This window comes from Prionailurus bengalensis, chromosome D4 (genome assembly GCF_016509475.1).
Source record: "Prionailurus bengalensis isolate Pbe53 chromosome D4, Fcat_Pben_1.1_paternal_pri, whole genome shotgun sequence".
NCBI classification, from domain to species: domain Eukaryota; kingdom Metazoa; phylum Chordata; class Mammalia; order Carnivora; family Felidae; genus Prionailurus; species Prionailurus bengalensis.
This window is the reverse complement of record NC_057359.1, coordinates 1,874,032-1,891,962: the sequence shown is the minus strand read 5'-3', so window position 1 is coordinate 1,891,962 and position 17,931 is coordinate 1,874,032. Positions and strand designations below refer to the sequence as shown.

General features: G+C 40.9%; 1 protein-coding gene and 1 long non-coding RNA gene across 5 annotated transcripts in view; one reads left to right on the top strand and one right to left on the bottom strand.

The window, feature by feature from the left end:
• Positions 1-17,931, top strand: part of LOC122475190 — a 70,090-nt gene that overhangs the window by 17,604 nt on the left and 34,555 nt on the right. The window lies entirely within an intron of this gene.
• The window catches only part of ZNF169 (zinc finger protein 169), a 47,493-nt gene continuing 37,126 nt past the window's right edge, over positions 7,565-17,931 (bottom strand). For 3 of the 4 annotated variants that reach the window (XM_043566923.1, XM_043566924.1, XM_043566927.1), the window contains exon 5: positions 7,565-9,270. In XM_043566923.1, coding sequence (XP_043422858.1) covers positions 7,754-9,270 — 1,517 coding nt within the window. In that variant the 3' untranslated portion in view covers positions 7,565-7,753. The remainder of the gene's footprint in view (positions 9,271-17,931) is intronic. The other variant, XM_043566926.1, reaches the window with a different exon arrangement.

The following is a 17,931-nucleotide window of genomic DNA, read 5'->3' as shown; positions in this document are numbered from 1 at the left end:
GCTATTGATATCCCTTTAACATTTTAGTTCTCTGATATATATTGGGTTTAGTGTTACTCAGTTACAAACATTATTAGATTTACACTATGATTTCATTTCTGATGTGTTAATTAATAGAATTTTGTTTTCTAAGAGGTGTTTTATTATTTGTAATTTTATCGTATTTTGGTCTAAGAAAATGTTGTAAGGTCAGCTCCAATGTTTTGATTTTGGATTTTTGTTCATGTTTTATTTGATGATTTCCATTTTTCAACATAAGTTTTGTATCAAAACTGTATGATTTTCTAGAATTTGTGTTGGGGAGTGGGTATATACGTTAGCACAGTGTGTCCTATTCCAGGGAACCTGATGTTTTATTTAAGGGGAAAAACCCCTAAAGTTTTTACTTTACAATTTGTTATAGAAGAGCTAAAGTTAGCAATGGGAGGTTTCTAATATTTGTTGATTTCCCTCTATACCTTGAACATTCTACATGTTGTCTCACTTATTTCTTAAACAAAAAACCTAAATGGTAGATGTTATTATGACCAGTTTCAAGGGTGACAAATAATTGTCCTGTGGACAGAATAAATGTGAGTCGTGTGGTTGGCCTCCAATATCCTGGAGTCCTGTGACCGTTTGTGCCACCTTTTCTCTATCTGGACCATTTCTTCTGAGAGTTCTCAGCACACTTCAGTCTGATTCCTTCTGGAATGGAGCCAGGGACCCAGAGAGGGGGCAGTGCTGATTGCAAACCCTATCCCATCAGGAGACCCAAGAGTGAATAAATAGTGGCTTGCGAAGGAAACCAGAATCTTCCTACAAAAGACCCTCCATTTTGTGCTCAGCTAGACCAACCATAGGCCAGAGCCTCCAAAGGATTTGGGGAATTTAATAGAAGAAAAAATTGTTTCCCATGTTTCCACCATTTTAAAAAAAGGTGATTGGACTTTTTGTTCCCAAATGGAATAGAAGCAGCACCACAGTTGCTTGGAATTGGGAAGATCCACGTTCTCTGTTCTGAACCTCCAAAACACACTACTACACAAACTTCCCTTGTGGCGTTCAGCTCTGCCCTGGTTGATATAAGGCCAGTGGACTTTATTAGAAATGTGGTGCTTATGGGGCCCTACACATTAATTTTTTTTCTCCTTTGTAAAGTTTTGAGTTTATTTACAATTACTGAAGTGCTTATTGGTCTGAAAAGTTAGCACAAGAGCAGTTATAGACCTTAAAAGTTCCTGAAAAAGAAACCAGGCCTAGATGGTTTCATTGGAGTAATTTACCCAGCATTTGGATTGGATGGATGGATGAATACCAATGCTGTGCAGTCTCTTCCAGAAAAGAGGAAGGAATATTTCCTAACTTATTTCATGAGGCCGGTTCTACCCTGATACCCAAAGGAGACAATGTTAAAGTATAAAACGATAGACCAATATCTCATGAAGATGAATGCAAAAATCCTCAAAAACATTAGCAAATAGAACCCAACCATGTATAAAAAGAATGATACTATGAATTTAGTTTTCTTAGTGGTTATGTAAATACTCAGATTCTATCTATTTGATTGAGTTTTCAGATGTGTTTTTTGAGGAATTTGTCCACTTCAAAGATACATAGTTCATGACCGTAGTAAAAATTGTTCATAGCACTCCCTTGTTACCCTTTGATGGCTACAGGATCTGTAGTAACAGATATCCTACTTTATTCCTGACTTTGATGATTTGTATTTATGCTCTAATTTTTGTCATTCGTACAAAAGGTTAGTCAAGTTTATTTTACTTTTTGGAGAACCGGCATTTTGTTCCCTCCATTATTCTATGTGAACTACACTGATTTTTGTTTTTATTATTTCTGTCCATCTGCTTTCTTTGGGTTTACTTTGCTCCACTTTTTAAGCTCTTTAGTATAAACTTCTGTCACTGATTTGAATCATTTTTGTATGTATAATGTGAACATTTAGTGCTATCAGTTTTCTTCTCATGGTGTTAGCTGCATCCCTTAATTTGCTATGCTGTATTTCATTTTCATTCACTGCAGTATATTTGTTAATTATTTCCTATGAAACATCTTCCTGTTTGACCATGGTTTAGTACTATGTTGTTAAATTTCAGAGTCTTTGTAAGTTTTCCTTTTGTCTCTGTTATTGATGTCTAGTTTGATTCCATTGTAGCTAAAGAATATACTCCTTATGGGGAGCCTGGGCAGGTCAGTCATTTAAGCATCTGACTTTTGGTTTCGGCTCAGGTCATGATCTCATGGTTTTGTGAGTTTGAGCCCCACATTGGGCTCCATGCTGACAATGTGGAGCCTGCTCGGGATTCTCTGTCTCCCTCTTTCTCTGCCCCTCTCCCACTCATGCTGAGTCTCTCTCAAAATAAATAATAAATTAAAAAAAAAACTAAAAACAAAAGAAAAATATAGGATTTCAATTATTTTAAATTTAGGTGTGTCTTATGAGTCAGGATATGTATGGACTGTCTTGGTGAATGGTGTTTGAAAAACATTCTGTTGTTTTTGGATGGAATGATCTATATGTCAGATCCTAGTTCTTGATCATGGTGTTCAGGTTTACTGTATCCTTGCTGATATTTGTTCTGTAGTCCTCAGCTCCTGAGAGAGCAGTGTTGAAGTCCTCAATGATTATGATGAATTTTCTCAGTTTCTGTTTCAGCTCTATCAGTTTTTGCTTCATGAATTTTGTTATTTGGTTCATTCACATTTAGGATTGTTATACCTTCCTGGTGGATTGATTCCTTTATTACTATATAACATCCCTCTTTGTCTCTAGTCAGTTTCTTTGCTGTGAAGTCTACTATATTTGATATTAATATGGGAACTTAATGCCTTTTAAAATTCATGGTTGCGTGGTTTTGTTTTGTTTTTTCTTTTGAATCCACCTTCGCAATCTTTGTCTTTTGATTAGCGTAATTAGAACCAATGTCTAGATAATAAAGTAATTGCTGCTATGTTAGGGCTTAAGTTGGCCATTTTATTACTGAATTAAAATTTGTTTTCTCTAGATCTTATTTTTCTCTATCTCTTTTATTGCTTTTCTGTGGGTTATTTGTTGTTTGAGATTCCATTTAGATCCATTCCTCATGTTTTTTAGTGTATCTCTTTGTATAATTTTCTTAGTGGTTCCTGTGGGTATTACAATACACATATGTGCCTTATCACAGTATATCAGTATATTATCACTTGGAGTGAAGTGTGAAAATGTTACTTTTGTTTAGGCCCCTTTATTACTGTCCCCACTTTTAAGTCATTGTCTAGAGTATCAAGTGATATTACAACTTACCACATTTGATTTTAAAAACCTGTGGGTGGAAGGATGCCAATTTATATAGTTCTATTTGTGCTCTTTCCATGATTTTTTCTTCCTTCCTGATATGCCAGTGTTTCTTTTATCATTTTCTCTATTTGAAGAATTTCCTTTTAGCCATTTTTCAAGGTCAGGTCCGCTAGCAGCAAATTCTTAGTTTTCTTTCCCTGGGAATGTGCTTAATTCTACCTTCATTTTTGAAGGATAGTTTTGGTAGATATTCACTCTGCAGTCAACAGTCTTCTTTTAGGACTTCGAAGAAAAATGTTGTGCCACCTTCCTGTGACCTCCGTGACTTCCTGAGAAATCTGCTCTCATTTGAATTGTTGTCCCCCTATGGGTAGTAAGTCATTTCTCTGGGGTTGCTTTCAAGATTTTTTTTTCCTTTAGATTTCAAAATTTTAATTGATGTCTTAGTGTAGATTTCTTAGGATTTGTTTTATTTAGTATTCATTTGGCTTCTTGAATCTGTATATTTATGTTTCTTGCCAAATATGGGATATTTCTGGGCATTTCTTAAAATATTTCTTCAAATATTTTCTCAATTCCACTTCTTTTCTTACTTTCTAGGACTTTGATGACACATGTTAGCTTTTTTTGTTTTTCTCCCAAAGATTCTGGCTCTTTTTCTCAGTCTTTTTTCTCCATTGTTCAGATGGGCTGAATTCAATTGATCTGCCCTCAAATTCTCCCCAATTCCATTTTCTGCCATAACAACTCTACCCTTAAGCCCGTCCAAATAGTTTTTAAATTTGTTGTCTAGTTTTTTTTTTAATTTTTTTTTTAACGTTTATTTATTTTTGAGACAGAGACAGAGCATGAATGGGGGAGGGTCAGAGAGAGAGGGAGACACAGAATCTGAAACAGGCTCCAGGCTCTGAGCGGTCAGCACAGAGCCTGACGCGGGGCTCGAACTCACGGACCGCAAGATCATGACCTGAGCTGAAGTCGGACGCTTAACCGACTGAGTCACCCAGGCGCCCGTTGTCTAGTTTTGAATTTAACAATTTCCCCTTCAACTTTGGTGTAACTTCTATTTTTTGTTGTTGCTGAGATACTGTACTTTTTTCATTTGTTTCAAGAGACCTTGTGATTGCTTGAAGCATTTCTATGATGGCTGCCTTGATATCCCTGTCAGACAGTTCCATTGTCTTGCTTATCTCAGTGTTGATGTCATTTGATTGTCTTTTCTCATTTAAGTTGTGTTTTCCTGGTTCTTAGAATGATGAGTAACTTTTTATTGCATTCTGTACATTTAGCTGTTAAGAAACTCCGGGTCCTCTCTAAACCTTTCATTTAAACAGGGTGACCAGGCAGGCAGTCACCCTGCTTTAATAGGTACCTCCCCACTTGCAGCCTACTTTTGTGGGCTCTGTTTGATCCAATGACAGTGTAGCTTTCAGAGTTCTTGCAATGCTGTTTAGGTCTACTTGACTTACTTGGTACCACTATTCCTCCCACTTTTCACTGCTGGTATTAGAGTGTGGAAGGAGTTTCCCTCAAACAGGCTACTTGGTGTCTCCAGATAGAAGGGATGCTCTGGCCCCAAAGAAGAAAAAGCTTCACAGGTTGAGCTGCTAATGCGTCAGGATCTCCATGGTGTCTATCGGTAAGGGAGATGGGTCTCCAGATGTGGAGGAGGGTTTAGAAAGCAGCCATGTCCAGCTCCCCTCTCTCCTCAGCCGTTGAAAGGACCCGTATGCTTCTTGCATTCCACTTGAGGAAAGTGCAGCACTGCCCGTTGCTTCCTGCTGGCTTCACACTCATGGGAAAGGAAAGGTCATGACCCTTAATGGCAGGGGTTGAGGGCCAGGTAGGAATTTGGGGGAGTCCAGAGAGCAGAGTGCTATGAACTGAATTTTCCCCAAAAGTCCTTGATGAAGTCTTTTCCCTAATGTGACAGTGTTTGGGTACAGGACCTAAGGAAGTAATGAAAGTTAAATGATGTAAGGATGAAGCCCTCATCTACTAGGCCTGGCATCCTTTTAAGAGTAAGAAACACCTGGGGCGCCTGGGTGGCGCAGTCGGTTAAGCGTCCGACTTCAGCCAGGTCATGATCTCGCGGTCCGTGAGTTCGAGCCCCGCGTCAGGCTCTGGGCTGATGGCTCGGAGCCTGGAGCCTGTTTCCGATTCTGTGTCTCCCTCTCTCTCTGCCCCTCCCCCGCTCGTGCTCTGTCTCTCTCTGTCCCAGAAATAAATAAAAACGTTGAGAAAAAAAAAAACATTTTAAAAAAAAGAGTAAGAAACACCAGAGCTCACTCGCTTTCTGGCACACATACAGGGAAGGGAAATACCATGTGAGGAGAGCACACCATCTGGCAGCCAGGAGGTGAGGCTTCAGTAGGTCAGGGTGATCTTGGACTTCCTGTCTCTGGTTTTGTTATGGTAGCCCTGACAAAATAATACAGTTTTGGTACTGAGAGTGGTGTGCTATCATAGTAAATATGAAAAACTATGGAGGTGGTTTTAGAGCTGGGTGATGGGTAGAGGGTAGAAGAGCTTTGAGGTGCTTGGTAGAGAAAGCTGGGGTTGCTTGAAAGAGACTATGGTAGGAATAGGGGCATTAGAAGTGATTCTGCCCCAGCCTCAGACATAAATGTGGGACATTACTGGAAACTTAAGGAAAGGCATTCCTTGTTATTTACTTACATCTATATGGCAGCAAAGAATGTGGCCAAGTTGTGTCCCAGTGTTTGGTGCAAGGTAGAAATCTTAAGTAACAGAAGTGACAAATTCCTAGCAAAGTGATGGAAGGTGTAACCTGTTTCTTCTCATAGAAAAATGTGACAAGGGAGGTGAATTGAAGGAAGTGTTCGGCAAAAAGAAGCCAGAACTTGAAGATTTAGAGAATTCTCAGCCTATCCATATTGCAAAATGAGAAAGCATGTTCTGGAGAAAATACCAGTGGTGTTGCTGGACAGTCATTTGATAGAGATTAGTTTGGAACCAGTCAACCCTCAGTGGAAACTGTGTGGCTCAACTAAGGATATGTGGATGGGACACAGTGAAGGTCAGGTTTCGGACCTCTGTGGTGTTATCCACCAAGAGGAGGAAACAGTGACCCTCATGGTGAAACATATCAGGTCTGCCATCCCCACAGTGGGCTCAGAGGGTGAATGCCTCCATGGTCTCACAGGGGCTGCATGCTGCTACAACAGCAGGACCAGAGGGCAGAGCATCCAACCAGAGAATTTTCTCAAGCCATAAAACGTAACAGAATTTGCTTGCTAGGTCATAAGATGTGCTTGAGACCCATCAATTTTTTCTTCTTTCCCCCTGTGGAAAGGAATGCAAATTCTACATCGGTGGTAACTTGTCTGGTTCACAGATTCACAGCTGGAGAGGAACTTTGCCTCAAAATGAAATATACCCCTAACCTCACCCACACTTGATTTACATGAGATTTTGGATAGAGTCAGTGCTGGAATGGGTCAGCACTTTGGGAGCTTTTAAGAATATGGATGTGAGGGGCGCCTGGGTGGCGCAGTCGGTTAAGCGTCCGACTTCAGCCAGGTCACGATCTCGCGGTCCGTGAGTTCGAGCCCCGCGTCGGGCTCTGGGCTGATGGCTCGGAGCCTGGAGCCTGTTTCTGATTCTGTGTCTCCCTCTCTCTCTGCCCCTCCCCCGTTCATGCTCTGTCTCTCTCTGTCCCAAAAATAAATAAACGTTGAAAAAAAAAAAAATTAAAAAAAAAAAAAAAAAGAATATGGATGTGAGGGGCGCCTGGGTGGCTCAGTGGGTTGGGCGTCTGACGTCGGCTCAGGTCATGATCTCGCGGTCTGTGAGTTTGAGCCCTGCATAGGGCTCTGTGCTGACAGCTCAGAGCCTGCAGCCTGTTTCAGATTCTGTGTCTCCCTCTCTCTCTCTGACATTCCCCCATTCATGCTCTGTCTCTCTCTGTCTCAAAAATGAATAAACGTTAAAAAAATTTTTTAAATATTCTATGGATGTGAGAACATGAATTTTGGGGGTTTGGAGGACTGAGTATTATGGACTGAATTGTTCCAAATTCATACATTGAAGCCAGAACCCCCCAGTGCAACCTTATTTGGTCATAGATTGGGGGCTGTAACCTAGTAAGTCTGGTATCCTTAGAAGAGGGGGAGACACCAGGAAAGAGCATGCACAAAGGCCATGTGAGGACACAGTAAGAAGGCAGGCATCTGCCAGCTGAGGAGAGAGGCTTCAGTAGAAACCAAAGTACACACATTGATCCTGGACTTCAGTCCCAAGAACTGTGTGAAAACTGTTCTTCAGCCATCAAGTTTGTTGCGTTTTTTTAATGGCAGCTTTAGCAAATCAAAGCCATCGCTAGTACAGAAAATAAACCATAAATTAATGATCTTACAATCATTGAAGACACATTTTTTTCCCCTCCACTGCATTTGAAGAAAGTGGAACATTTCCTAGCGCTTTCTGCCATCTTCACAACCGTGAGGAAAGGAAAGGTCAGGAGAGCAGCTCTTGAGGTGGGAGGCGATGGCCAGACTTGGTCCTCCTATGTCTGTGGAGGTGAGACTTCTGGCTGAAGCCTCGGCCACACTCCCTGCACACATACGGCTTCTCTCCTGAGTGGGTGCGCTGGTGTCTGATGAGGGCTGACCTGAACCCGAAGCCACGCCCACACTCACTGCACACGCACGGCTTCTCCCCTGAGTGTGTCCTCTGGTCAGAGGTGAAGTGAGACTTCTGGCCCAGTCCTTGCTCACACACTCTGTACACATCAGTCGCCTCCCCTGAGTGTGTCCTCTGGTGTCTGGTGAGAAGCGACTTGAAGCCAAAGGTACGTCCACACTCCGGGCACAGGTAAGGCTTCTCCCCTGTATGTGTCCTCTGGTGTCTGATGAGGGTAACCTTCTGGCCAAAGCCACGCCCACACTCAGGGCACAGGTAAGGCCTCTCCCCTGTATGTGTCCTCTGGTGTCCCATGAGGGAGACCTTCTGGCTAAAGCCCCGGCCACACTCAGGGCACAGGTAAGGCTTCTCCCCTGTGTGTGTCCTCTGGTGTCTGACAAGGGTGACCTTCTGGCGAAAGCCATGCCCACATTCAGCACAGATATAAGGCTTCTCCCCTGAGTGTGTGACTTGGTGACTGAGGAGCAGTGCCTGCTGCCTGAAACCACGCCCACACTCAAGGCACAAGAAGGGTCTTTCACTCGAATGTGAGCTTCGGTGTTGGAGGAGCGATGCCTTCTGGCAAAAGCCTCTCCCACACTCGGGACACACAAAGGGCTTCTCCTCCAAGTGTGTCCTCTGGTGCAGGATCAGGGCGATCTTTTGGCGAAAGCCTCGCCCACATTCCTGACATTCGAAGGGCCTCTCCCCAGAGTGTATCCTCTTGTGGTTGGTAAGTGAGGATGTGTACCTGAAGTGGCGGCCACACTCCCGACACACATAAGGCTTCTCCCCTGAGTGTTTCCTCTGGTGGATGGTGAGGGAGGACTTGCGGCCAAAGCCTCGCCCGCACTCCCTACAGCTGTAAGGCTTTTCTCCTGAGTGTGTCCTTTGGTGCTTGGTGAGGTCTGACCTCTGGCAGAAGCCTCTGCCACATTCAGGACATACGTGATGTTTCTGGAGGCTTAAGAGACTGGATTTGGGACCAAGTCCCAGTCTGTATTTCCCACACATGGCTGCTCCAGATGCTGAAAGGTCTGCTTCTTCAGGACACATCCCCTGGTCTACTCCCCCAGCTCTTTTGCCTTCCACCCAGTCTACTGGCCGACCCTGAGAGGATCTGAAGAGCACCCGGGAAACCCCACTCAGCTCAAGTCTTCCTTCTATCTCTTCCTCATCTCCTTGTTCACTTGAGCAGCTTGGAGCTTCCGTTGAGATGGGGCTTCCTGCATATGAGCTTGGGAAGATCTGAGGAAGGTGACCGCACAGCACGTACTGTTGAAGGAACTGTGGACTGGAAAAGGCCACCGGGCAGGAATGGACACATGGCTGGAATTCTGTTCCTGGTTCTGCTGGAGAGAAAATGTTGGTCAGAATCACTACAGGCACCTTGTGAAAGGTTGGTTGTACCTGCCCAGCAGTCATTGCTCCGATGTTCTCACAACCAAGACTTCCTTTACATACCTACTTTCCATCCTTTGCTGACACATTATTGCATATCTTACTACAACACAGAAGATACACATGATGAGGCAGCTCTAACACCAGCCCAGCCCTATAAACTGCTGCCATTAGAGTTACACATTTCCACCAATACAGTTCACTTGCAAGACATAATCAATGCTAATGCAAACGTTAATCCACAAATGTATATATGCTTCCACTAAGAAACAATGTGATTCATGGGGGCAGGGAGCGCAAGATGGTGGAGTAGGAGGACCTCAGCTCACCCCATCCCATGTTTACAACTAGGTGTCACTCACATCCACATCAGTAAACTGGAGAGTGATCTGGCAGAACAGACTCCACAACTAAACAGAGCAGCCACCTCTGAGAGATTATGAAGGACAGTAACGGTCGTCAGGAGCTGCCCAAAAGGAGCAATGAGGAGCTGTGGTCATGGGGATGGGAAGCCCACACAGAAAAAGGAAATCCCCATAGCATCCTGCCTGGAAAACCAGAGGAGCTGAATTCTGTGAGTTTGTATACCCAGTGGGATTTGGAGCCTAGAGCTTTAAAAGTCAACCACTTCAGCACTGGGTGAGTGATAACCAGGGCCTGCCCCTAAAGTGCAGCCGAAGGAGAGTCAACACAGAAGCGACAGCTTGCACAACAGGAGGGAGATCTGTTTATGCTGATTTTGGAGTGTGCTGAGGAGACTTCTCTGGGAACAAAGGAACTGGCAGGTGACATTTTCCTTCCCCCATTCGCCCAGCATAAACACGGGGCCACCTGTGGGAAGTGGGGCTGCACGGACACTTGCTAGCACTGTGCCATGTCCATGTATTCTCCTGAGGACTTGCTCATCCTGCTGGCCTTGGCCCTGGGCTTATCACAAATTTCTTTTAATACCCTGTGTGCCATGGCCCTCTGGCCTGCATTTCTTTGGGGGATCTGGTTTAGGATTAGGAGCTCAGTGCAAATTTTGCTAATGTAGTGTACATGCCCTGCCCAGTTCCTGCAGAACCCCAGGTCACAGCCACTCCTGTGCTCTGCACCCCTGGCTGTTGCCTTGCTTTGGGGGATTAGCCTAGGACACATGGCTCAATGCAAATTTTGTTAACATCATACATGCCATGACCGTCTATCACATGTCAACTGCCATTTGCCCATTGTTGCCACCTCAGCTGCTTGCGTTACCCCTCGCCACTGCCAATGTGCACCACGCTCCTAGCCACCACCGTGCTTTATGGCATCTATAGCCTAGGACTAGTGGCTCAATGCAAATTTTGCTAATACTGCCATCCCACTCTTGAGCCCTCGTACGGTCACTCCACTTTCAGAGCCAGCCTGATTCAGTCTCCCTAACACCACAGAGCAGGCACAGCCCATAACAGGCAGAATGAGTGAAGTCTGGACTGAAAAGAAAAGCTACTCAGACACAATAGTAGGATGCAAGCAACACACATAGGAGACATCCCTGAAGCGCCAGGTCCTGGTGAACAGGGGACACTACAGGACCTCTTCTTCATAGAACCACTGCTTTCAAGAGCAAGAGACATTGCAGACTTTCCTAACACATAGAAACAGACAAGATGAGACAGAGGAATATGTCCCAAATGAAAGACCATGATAAAAACACAGTAGGAGAGCTAAGAGAATTTAAATTAATGACCATAAAGATACTCACTGGACTTGAGCAACGAATGGAGGACATCAGTGAGATTCTTAACACAGAGATAAAAAATAACGTATCAGAGATGAAGAACTCCATAAATGAAACCAGAAATACAACAGATGGAATAGGCAACAGGAAGGAAAGGAATATATCAGCGACCTGGAGGATAGAGTAATGAAAAGCACTCAAGCTGAGCAAAAGAGAGACAAATACTCCATAATGAGAATAGCGTTAGGGAAGTCAGTGACACCATCAAGCATAGTAACATTCACATTATAGGGATCCCAGAAGAAGTGGGGGGGGGGGATAGAAAATGTATATGAAGAAATAATAGCTGAAAATTTCCTAAATCGGGAGGGAAACAAATCCAGATTCAGGAGGCACAGAGATCCCTCAACAAAATCAACCCAAGGAGGTCTGCACCAAGATACATAGCAATTAAAACGGCAAGAAACAGTGGTAAAGAATTTAGAGATTGCAAGAGAAAAGAGGACAGGTACATGGGGAAACTCCATAAGGCTGTTAGATTTTTTAGCAGAAACTTGCCAGAAGGGGTTGACATGATGTACTCAAAATGCTAAAAGGGAAATATCTGCAGCCAAGAATACTCTATCCAGCAAGGCCATCGTTCAGAATAGAAGAAGAGAACAAGAATTTCCCAGACAAAAACTATAGGAGTTTGTGACCACTAAACCAGACCTGCAAGAAATGTTAAAGGGAATTCTTTCAGTGGAAAGGAAAGTTGATAAGTGAGAGTGTGAAAAGTAAACACAAAAATACTAAGAATAAGTATTTCTGTAAAAAAATCAGTCAAGACATTCATAAAAGGATATAAAATGGGACACCATATATCTAAAACATGGAGGGAAGGAGTAAAGAATGAGTTTAACATTGAGCAGCCCTCAGCTTAACATAGACTGCTACAGATGCAGAAAATGTTAGATATAAACTGAATGGTAACCACACAAAAAACAGTAATAGATAAGCAAAACATAAAGAATCTAAATATATCACTAAAGAAAACCAACAAACCACAAAAGAATCAGAAAACTACAAATATAACCGCAAAGCAAGTAACAAAATGGCAATACATAACTATCAATAATTACTTTCAATGTAAATGGAATAAATGCTCCAATCAAAAGAATGACAGAAGGGTGACAGAATACATTTAAAAAAAAACAAACCCATCTATATGCTGCCTACAAAAGGTTCATTTCAGACCTGGAGACACATGAAGATTCAAAGTGAAGGGATAGAGAATATCATGCAAATGGATGTCAAAAGAAAGCTTGGGGTAGCAGTACTTATATCAGACAAAATAGACTATAAAACAAAGTCTGTAAAAAGACAAGTACACTATATAATAATAAAAGGGACAATCCAACAAGATCTAGCAATTGTAAATAGTTATGCACCCAATATGGCAACACCCAACTATGTAAAACAGTTAATAACAAACATAAAGGAACTATGTTATAGTAATACAATAACAGCAAGGGACTTTAACATCCCACTTACATCAATGGACAGATCCTCCAAACACAGAAAAGCAAACAGAAAAGCCACAGAAAACAGTGGCTTTGAATGACACATGGGAACAGATGGATTTAACATATGTTCAGAACATTCCACCCTAAAACAAGATAGAATACACATTCTTTTCAACTGCACATGGAATGTTCTCCAAAATAGATCACATATTATGCCACAAAACAAGTCTCAACAAATTTTAAAAGGTTGACGTCATACCGTGCATTTTTCTCAACCACAACCCTATGAAACTAAAAATCAACCATAAGAAAAAATCTGGAAAGACCACAAATACATGAGGGTTAAATACTATGCTACTAAACAATAAGTGGGTCAACCAAGAAATCAAAGAATAAATCAAAGAGTACATGGAAACAAATGAAAGTGAAAACACAATGGTCCAAAAACTTTAGGAATGCAGCAAGAGTTGTTCTAAGAGGGAAGTTTATAATACATCAAGAAGCAAGAAAAATCTCAACCTAATCTTACACCTGAAGGAGCTAGAAAAAGAACAACCAAAACCCAAAACCAGCAGAGGGAAGGAAAGAATAAAAATTAGAGCAGAAATAAATGATACAGAAACTAAACAGTGAAACCAGGAGCTGGTTCTTTGAAAACATCAAGAAAACTGAAAAGGTTCTAGTCAAACTCATCAAAAAAAAAAAAATCAAAAAATCACAAGTTGGAGAAATAGTAACCAACAATAACACGAACTGTAAGAGAATGTTATGAAAAACTACATGCCAACAAGTTAGACAACCTAGAAGAAACAGATAAATTCCTAGAAACATATAACCTACCAAAACTGAAGCAGGAAGAAATAGAAAATCTGAAGAGACCAATTATCAGCAAGGAGATTGAAATCAATAATCAAAAACTTCCAACAAACAGAAGTCCAGGACCAGATGGCTTCACAGGCAAATTCTACCATACATTTAAAGAAGAGTTAACCTATTCTCGAATTCATTTTGGGAGGCCAGTATACCCGATAGCAAAACCAGAAAAGACACCACCAAAGAAAAGAACTACAGGCCAATATCTCTGATGAACATAGATGCAAAAATCCTTCACAAAGTACTAGCAGAGAGAATCCAACAATACATTTAAAAAATCATTCACCAAGATCAAGTGATTTATTCCCAGGATTCACAGGTGATTCAGTATTTGCAAATCAATCAATTTGATACATCACATCAATAAGAGAAAGTATAAAAATCATATTTCAGTAGACACAGAAAAATTATCTGTAAAAGTAAAGCATCCATCCATAATAAAAACCCTCAACAAAGTAGGTTTAGAGGGGATATAACATAATAAATGCCATATATAAAAAACCCACAGTAAACATCATCCTTAATGGGGTAAAAACTGTTTTCCCCCTAAGGTCAGGAACAAAACAAGGATGCCCACTCTCACCACTTTTATTCAACAAAACATTGGAAGTACTAGCCACAGTAATTAGACAACATACAGAAAAGGAATTCAAATTGGTAAGGAAGAAATAAAGCTTTTACTACTTACCAATTTGAATTCCTTTTCTGTATGTTGTCTAATAACATAGGTGACAGGAGAGTATACATAGAAAACCCTAAGGACTCCACCAAAAAGCTACTAGAACTGATAAAGGAATTCAGTGAAGTTGCAGGATACAAAAGCAATGTGCAGAAATCTGTTGCATTTCTATACACCAATAGTGAAACAGCAGAAAGAGAAATTAAGAAAACCATCCTATTTACAATTGCACCAAAAGCAGTAAAATACCTAGGAATAAACTTGAGAGGTACCTGAAAACTATAAAGCTAATATAAGAATTTTATATTATAAAATTCTATAAACTATATTTATAAAAAACTGTAAAAAACTATAAACTATAAAAAAACTATTAAAAACTATTTATAAAAAACTTGATAAACTATAAAACTAATATAAGAAATTAAAGACAACATAAGGAAATGAAAAAAAACATTCCATGCTCACAGATTGGAAGAACAAATACTGTCAAAATGTCTATACTACCCAAAGCAATCTACACATTTAATGCAATACCTATCAAATACCAACAGCAACAATCCTAAAATTTATATGGAACCACAAAAGACCCCAAATTTTATGAGAAACTGATCTTATAAGTGGAAATGCAGAGGACCTACACTACCCAGAGCAGTCTTTAAAAAGAAAAATTAGGGGTACCTGGGTGGCTCCATTGGTTGAGCATCTGACTCTTGATTTTGGCTTGGATTTTGGCCCAGGGTCATGGGATCAAGCCCCATGTCGGGGGGTGGGCAAGGAGGGGGTTGAGCATAGACCCTGCTTGGAATCTCACTCTCTCTAAAATAAAAGAAAAAAGAAAAAAAAAAAAAGAAAAACTTCTACCTGACTTACAGAGAGAGGGAGAGTACTTCCACTACCTGACTTCAAGACTTCTGATGGTCCTACAGTAATACAGTGTGGTTTGTTTAAGGATAGGGCTATTCTATTGAAGAAATAGAACTGAAAGTGTAAAACAGACCCACACTTAGCCATTGGATTTTCAACAAAGCAATTCAATGAGGGGAAGGCAAGTCTTTTCATCAGTTGATGCTAGAGCCACTGGGTATCCATATGAAAGAGTAAAATCTTGATTCCTGCCTGACACCATACACAAAAGTTACTTCAAGGTGGATCATGGACTTAAAAGCTAAAACTATATAGCATTTAGAAAATATAAATTATCTTCATGACAATAAAAATTTTAAAGGAGAAAAGTTAGACTTCCTCAATTAAACATCTGCTTATCAAAAGTAACTTTAAAAAATGAACAGAAAGGTTTCAGACTAAGAAAATGTTTGCAAAATGTACATATGACAAATTGGTATCCAGGATTAATAAAGAATTCCTAGAACTCAACAATTTTAAAATGCATTAAACTGGAAGAAGATTTAATAAATACTTCACAAAGTAAGATATAGAATAAAGCACAAAGAAAGTGCTCAACACTTAACCATCAGGGAAATGGAAATTAAAGATCCCCTGAGAAACCACTACATATCCATCACAGATAAGGTGAAAACTGTGGGGGAAGTTGTGAGACAAATGTCACTCTCTTCTTATGTGTTCATGGAAGTGAAATATGGTACAGCCAGTTTGGAAAATAGTCATTTCTCATAATACTGCATATAGTGTAACCCTGTGACCCAGTGTATCAAATTGAATGGTATCCCACCAAAATTCATTTCTACCTATAGGACTTCTTTTGAAATCTGGTTTTTGCAGATGTGATCAAGTTAAGATGGGTCATACCAAATTAGGGTGAGCCTTAATCCAATGACTGGTGTCCTTACAAGGAGAGAGACTTAGATACAGAGATGCATAGAAGGAAGAAGGCTGTGTGGTCACAAGGCATGGATTGGACTGACAAAGCAACAAGCCAAGGAATGATTGCCAGCAACCACCAGAAGCCAGGAGAGGTGAGGAACAGATTCTCCCTCCAAACCTCCAAAAGGAACCAACACTGCCAGCAGGTTGATTTTGGACTTCTAACTTCTGAACTGTGAGAATAGATTTCTTTTGTTTTAGCCTTTCAGTTTGTGGTAAATTGTTACAGCAACCCTAGAAAACGAATACACCTGGCGTTACTCTAGGTCTTTATCCAAAGGAAATGAAAACATAGGCTTACCAAAACAAAAAACCTAGCATAAGATTACTAATAACAGCTTTTTCACAATAACTAAGGACTAGAAACCATCAAGGTGTCTGCCAAGGAGAAAGGATAAATAGTTGTATATTCACATGATGGGAAGCCACGCAGCATTAAAAAGGAACAGGTTACTAATGTATGCAACAACATGGATGAAGTTCAAAACCTTTGTACTGGGTGAAGAAGCCTACACAAAAGAATACGTATCATTCCATTCATGCAAAATTGTATAGTGGGCAAAATTAATCCATGATGAAATAAAATCAAGACCAGAGGTACCTCTGAGGGTTAGGGTGGGAGTTTACTGGAATGGGCCATAAGGAACTATCTGGAATGCTAGTAATCTGTATTTTGATAAAGTTTGGATTGTAGAGATAGACACATTGTTTGAACTCTAGCAAACTTAAGAATTTGCATTTCCTGTAAGTAAATTCTATCTGAAAAGAAGAAATACACTAGGTAATGATACACATCTACCCATTGCTCCTGTGGTCAGCCACCTTACATGACTCTGCTTAGCTGAGAAGAACTACCAGGGATTACCCTCTTAAAATGCAGTGTCTGAAGATGCTTAGCTGGACACCCTAGACCTGAGTCCGTGGGCCCTTGCCTGCCAACCACTCACATGAGCCAACCTAGGAAGAGATTGTCTCTTTCCTCTCACTTGTTAGACCATCTTTGCCAGATCCATTCAGTGGTCAGATCAGATCTTAACACACACACACACACACACACACACACACACACACACACACACATACATCTGCCAACCACTTTTGGATAGAGATCGTCTGGGAAGAATGAACAGAGATGCAAGGACATGCCACAAAGACCTTGCAAAATGACAGCAACAGCCACCCATAACCAGAGGCCTCATAAGCTCTTTACCCACAGGGAGAACACCAGTCTCTTTTCCAAGGAAACTAAATCCTTTATACAGTGCACAGACTCAGATATGCCCAGCTCTCCATGAGAGGAACTGCTTGCACTAAACCCCTCACTCTTACTAACCAAGGAGATATTTCTAGAAATCTGTCAGAATGGCCAAAATAAAAAATAGGGCTAATACCAGATACTGGCAAGAATGTGGAGAAACAATCATGCAGACGTTGCTAGTGGGAAGATAAAATGGTGTAACCATTCTAGACATGGCTATGGTTGTTTTTAACAAAACTAAACATTTATTTACTATATGACTCAGCAACTGCACTCTTCAGCATTTATCCCAGAAATAAGGCCTTAGGTTCACACAAAAACCCATATAGAAATGTTGAAAGCACCTTCATTTATAAAATCCCCAAACTGTAAACAACTGAAATATCCTTCAGTGGGTGACTGGTTTTACAAACTGTGGTACATTCATACTATGGAATACTAGTCAGCAATAAAAGGAATGAAGTATTGGTACATGCTACAGTTTGGATGGATCACAAGAGATTATGAATGAAGAAAGGCAATCCAAAAATGTTAACATACTATATGATTTCTTTTATATAACATTCTTGAAATGACAATTCATAGAGAAAGAGAACAGATTAGTAGTTGCCAGACAGGGCAGGAGAGAAGGGAGAGAGTTGGCTGTGGCTATAAAAGAGCAGCACAAGGGATCCCTGTGATGGAACTATTCTGTATCTTTGGATATACTGGCAGTTACAGGAATGTACATGGGATAAAAGTTCATAGATC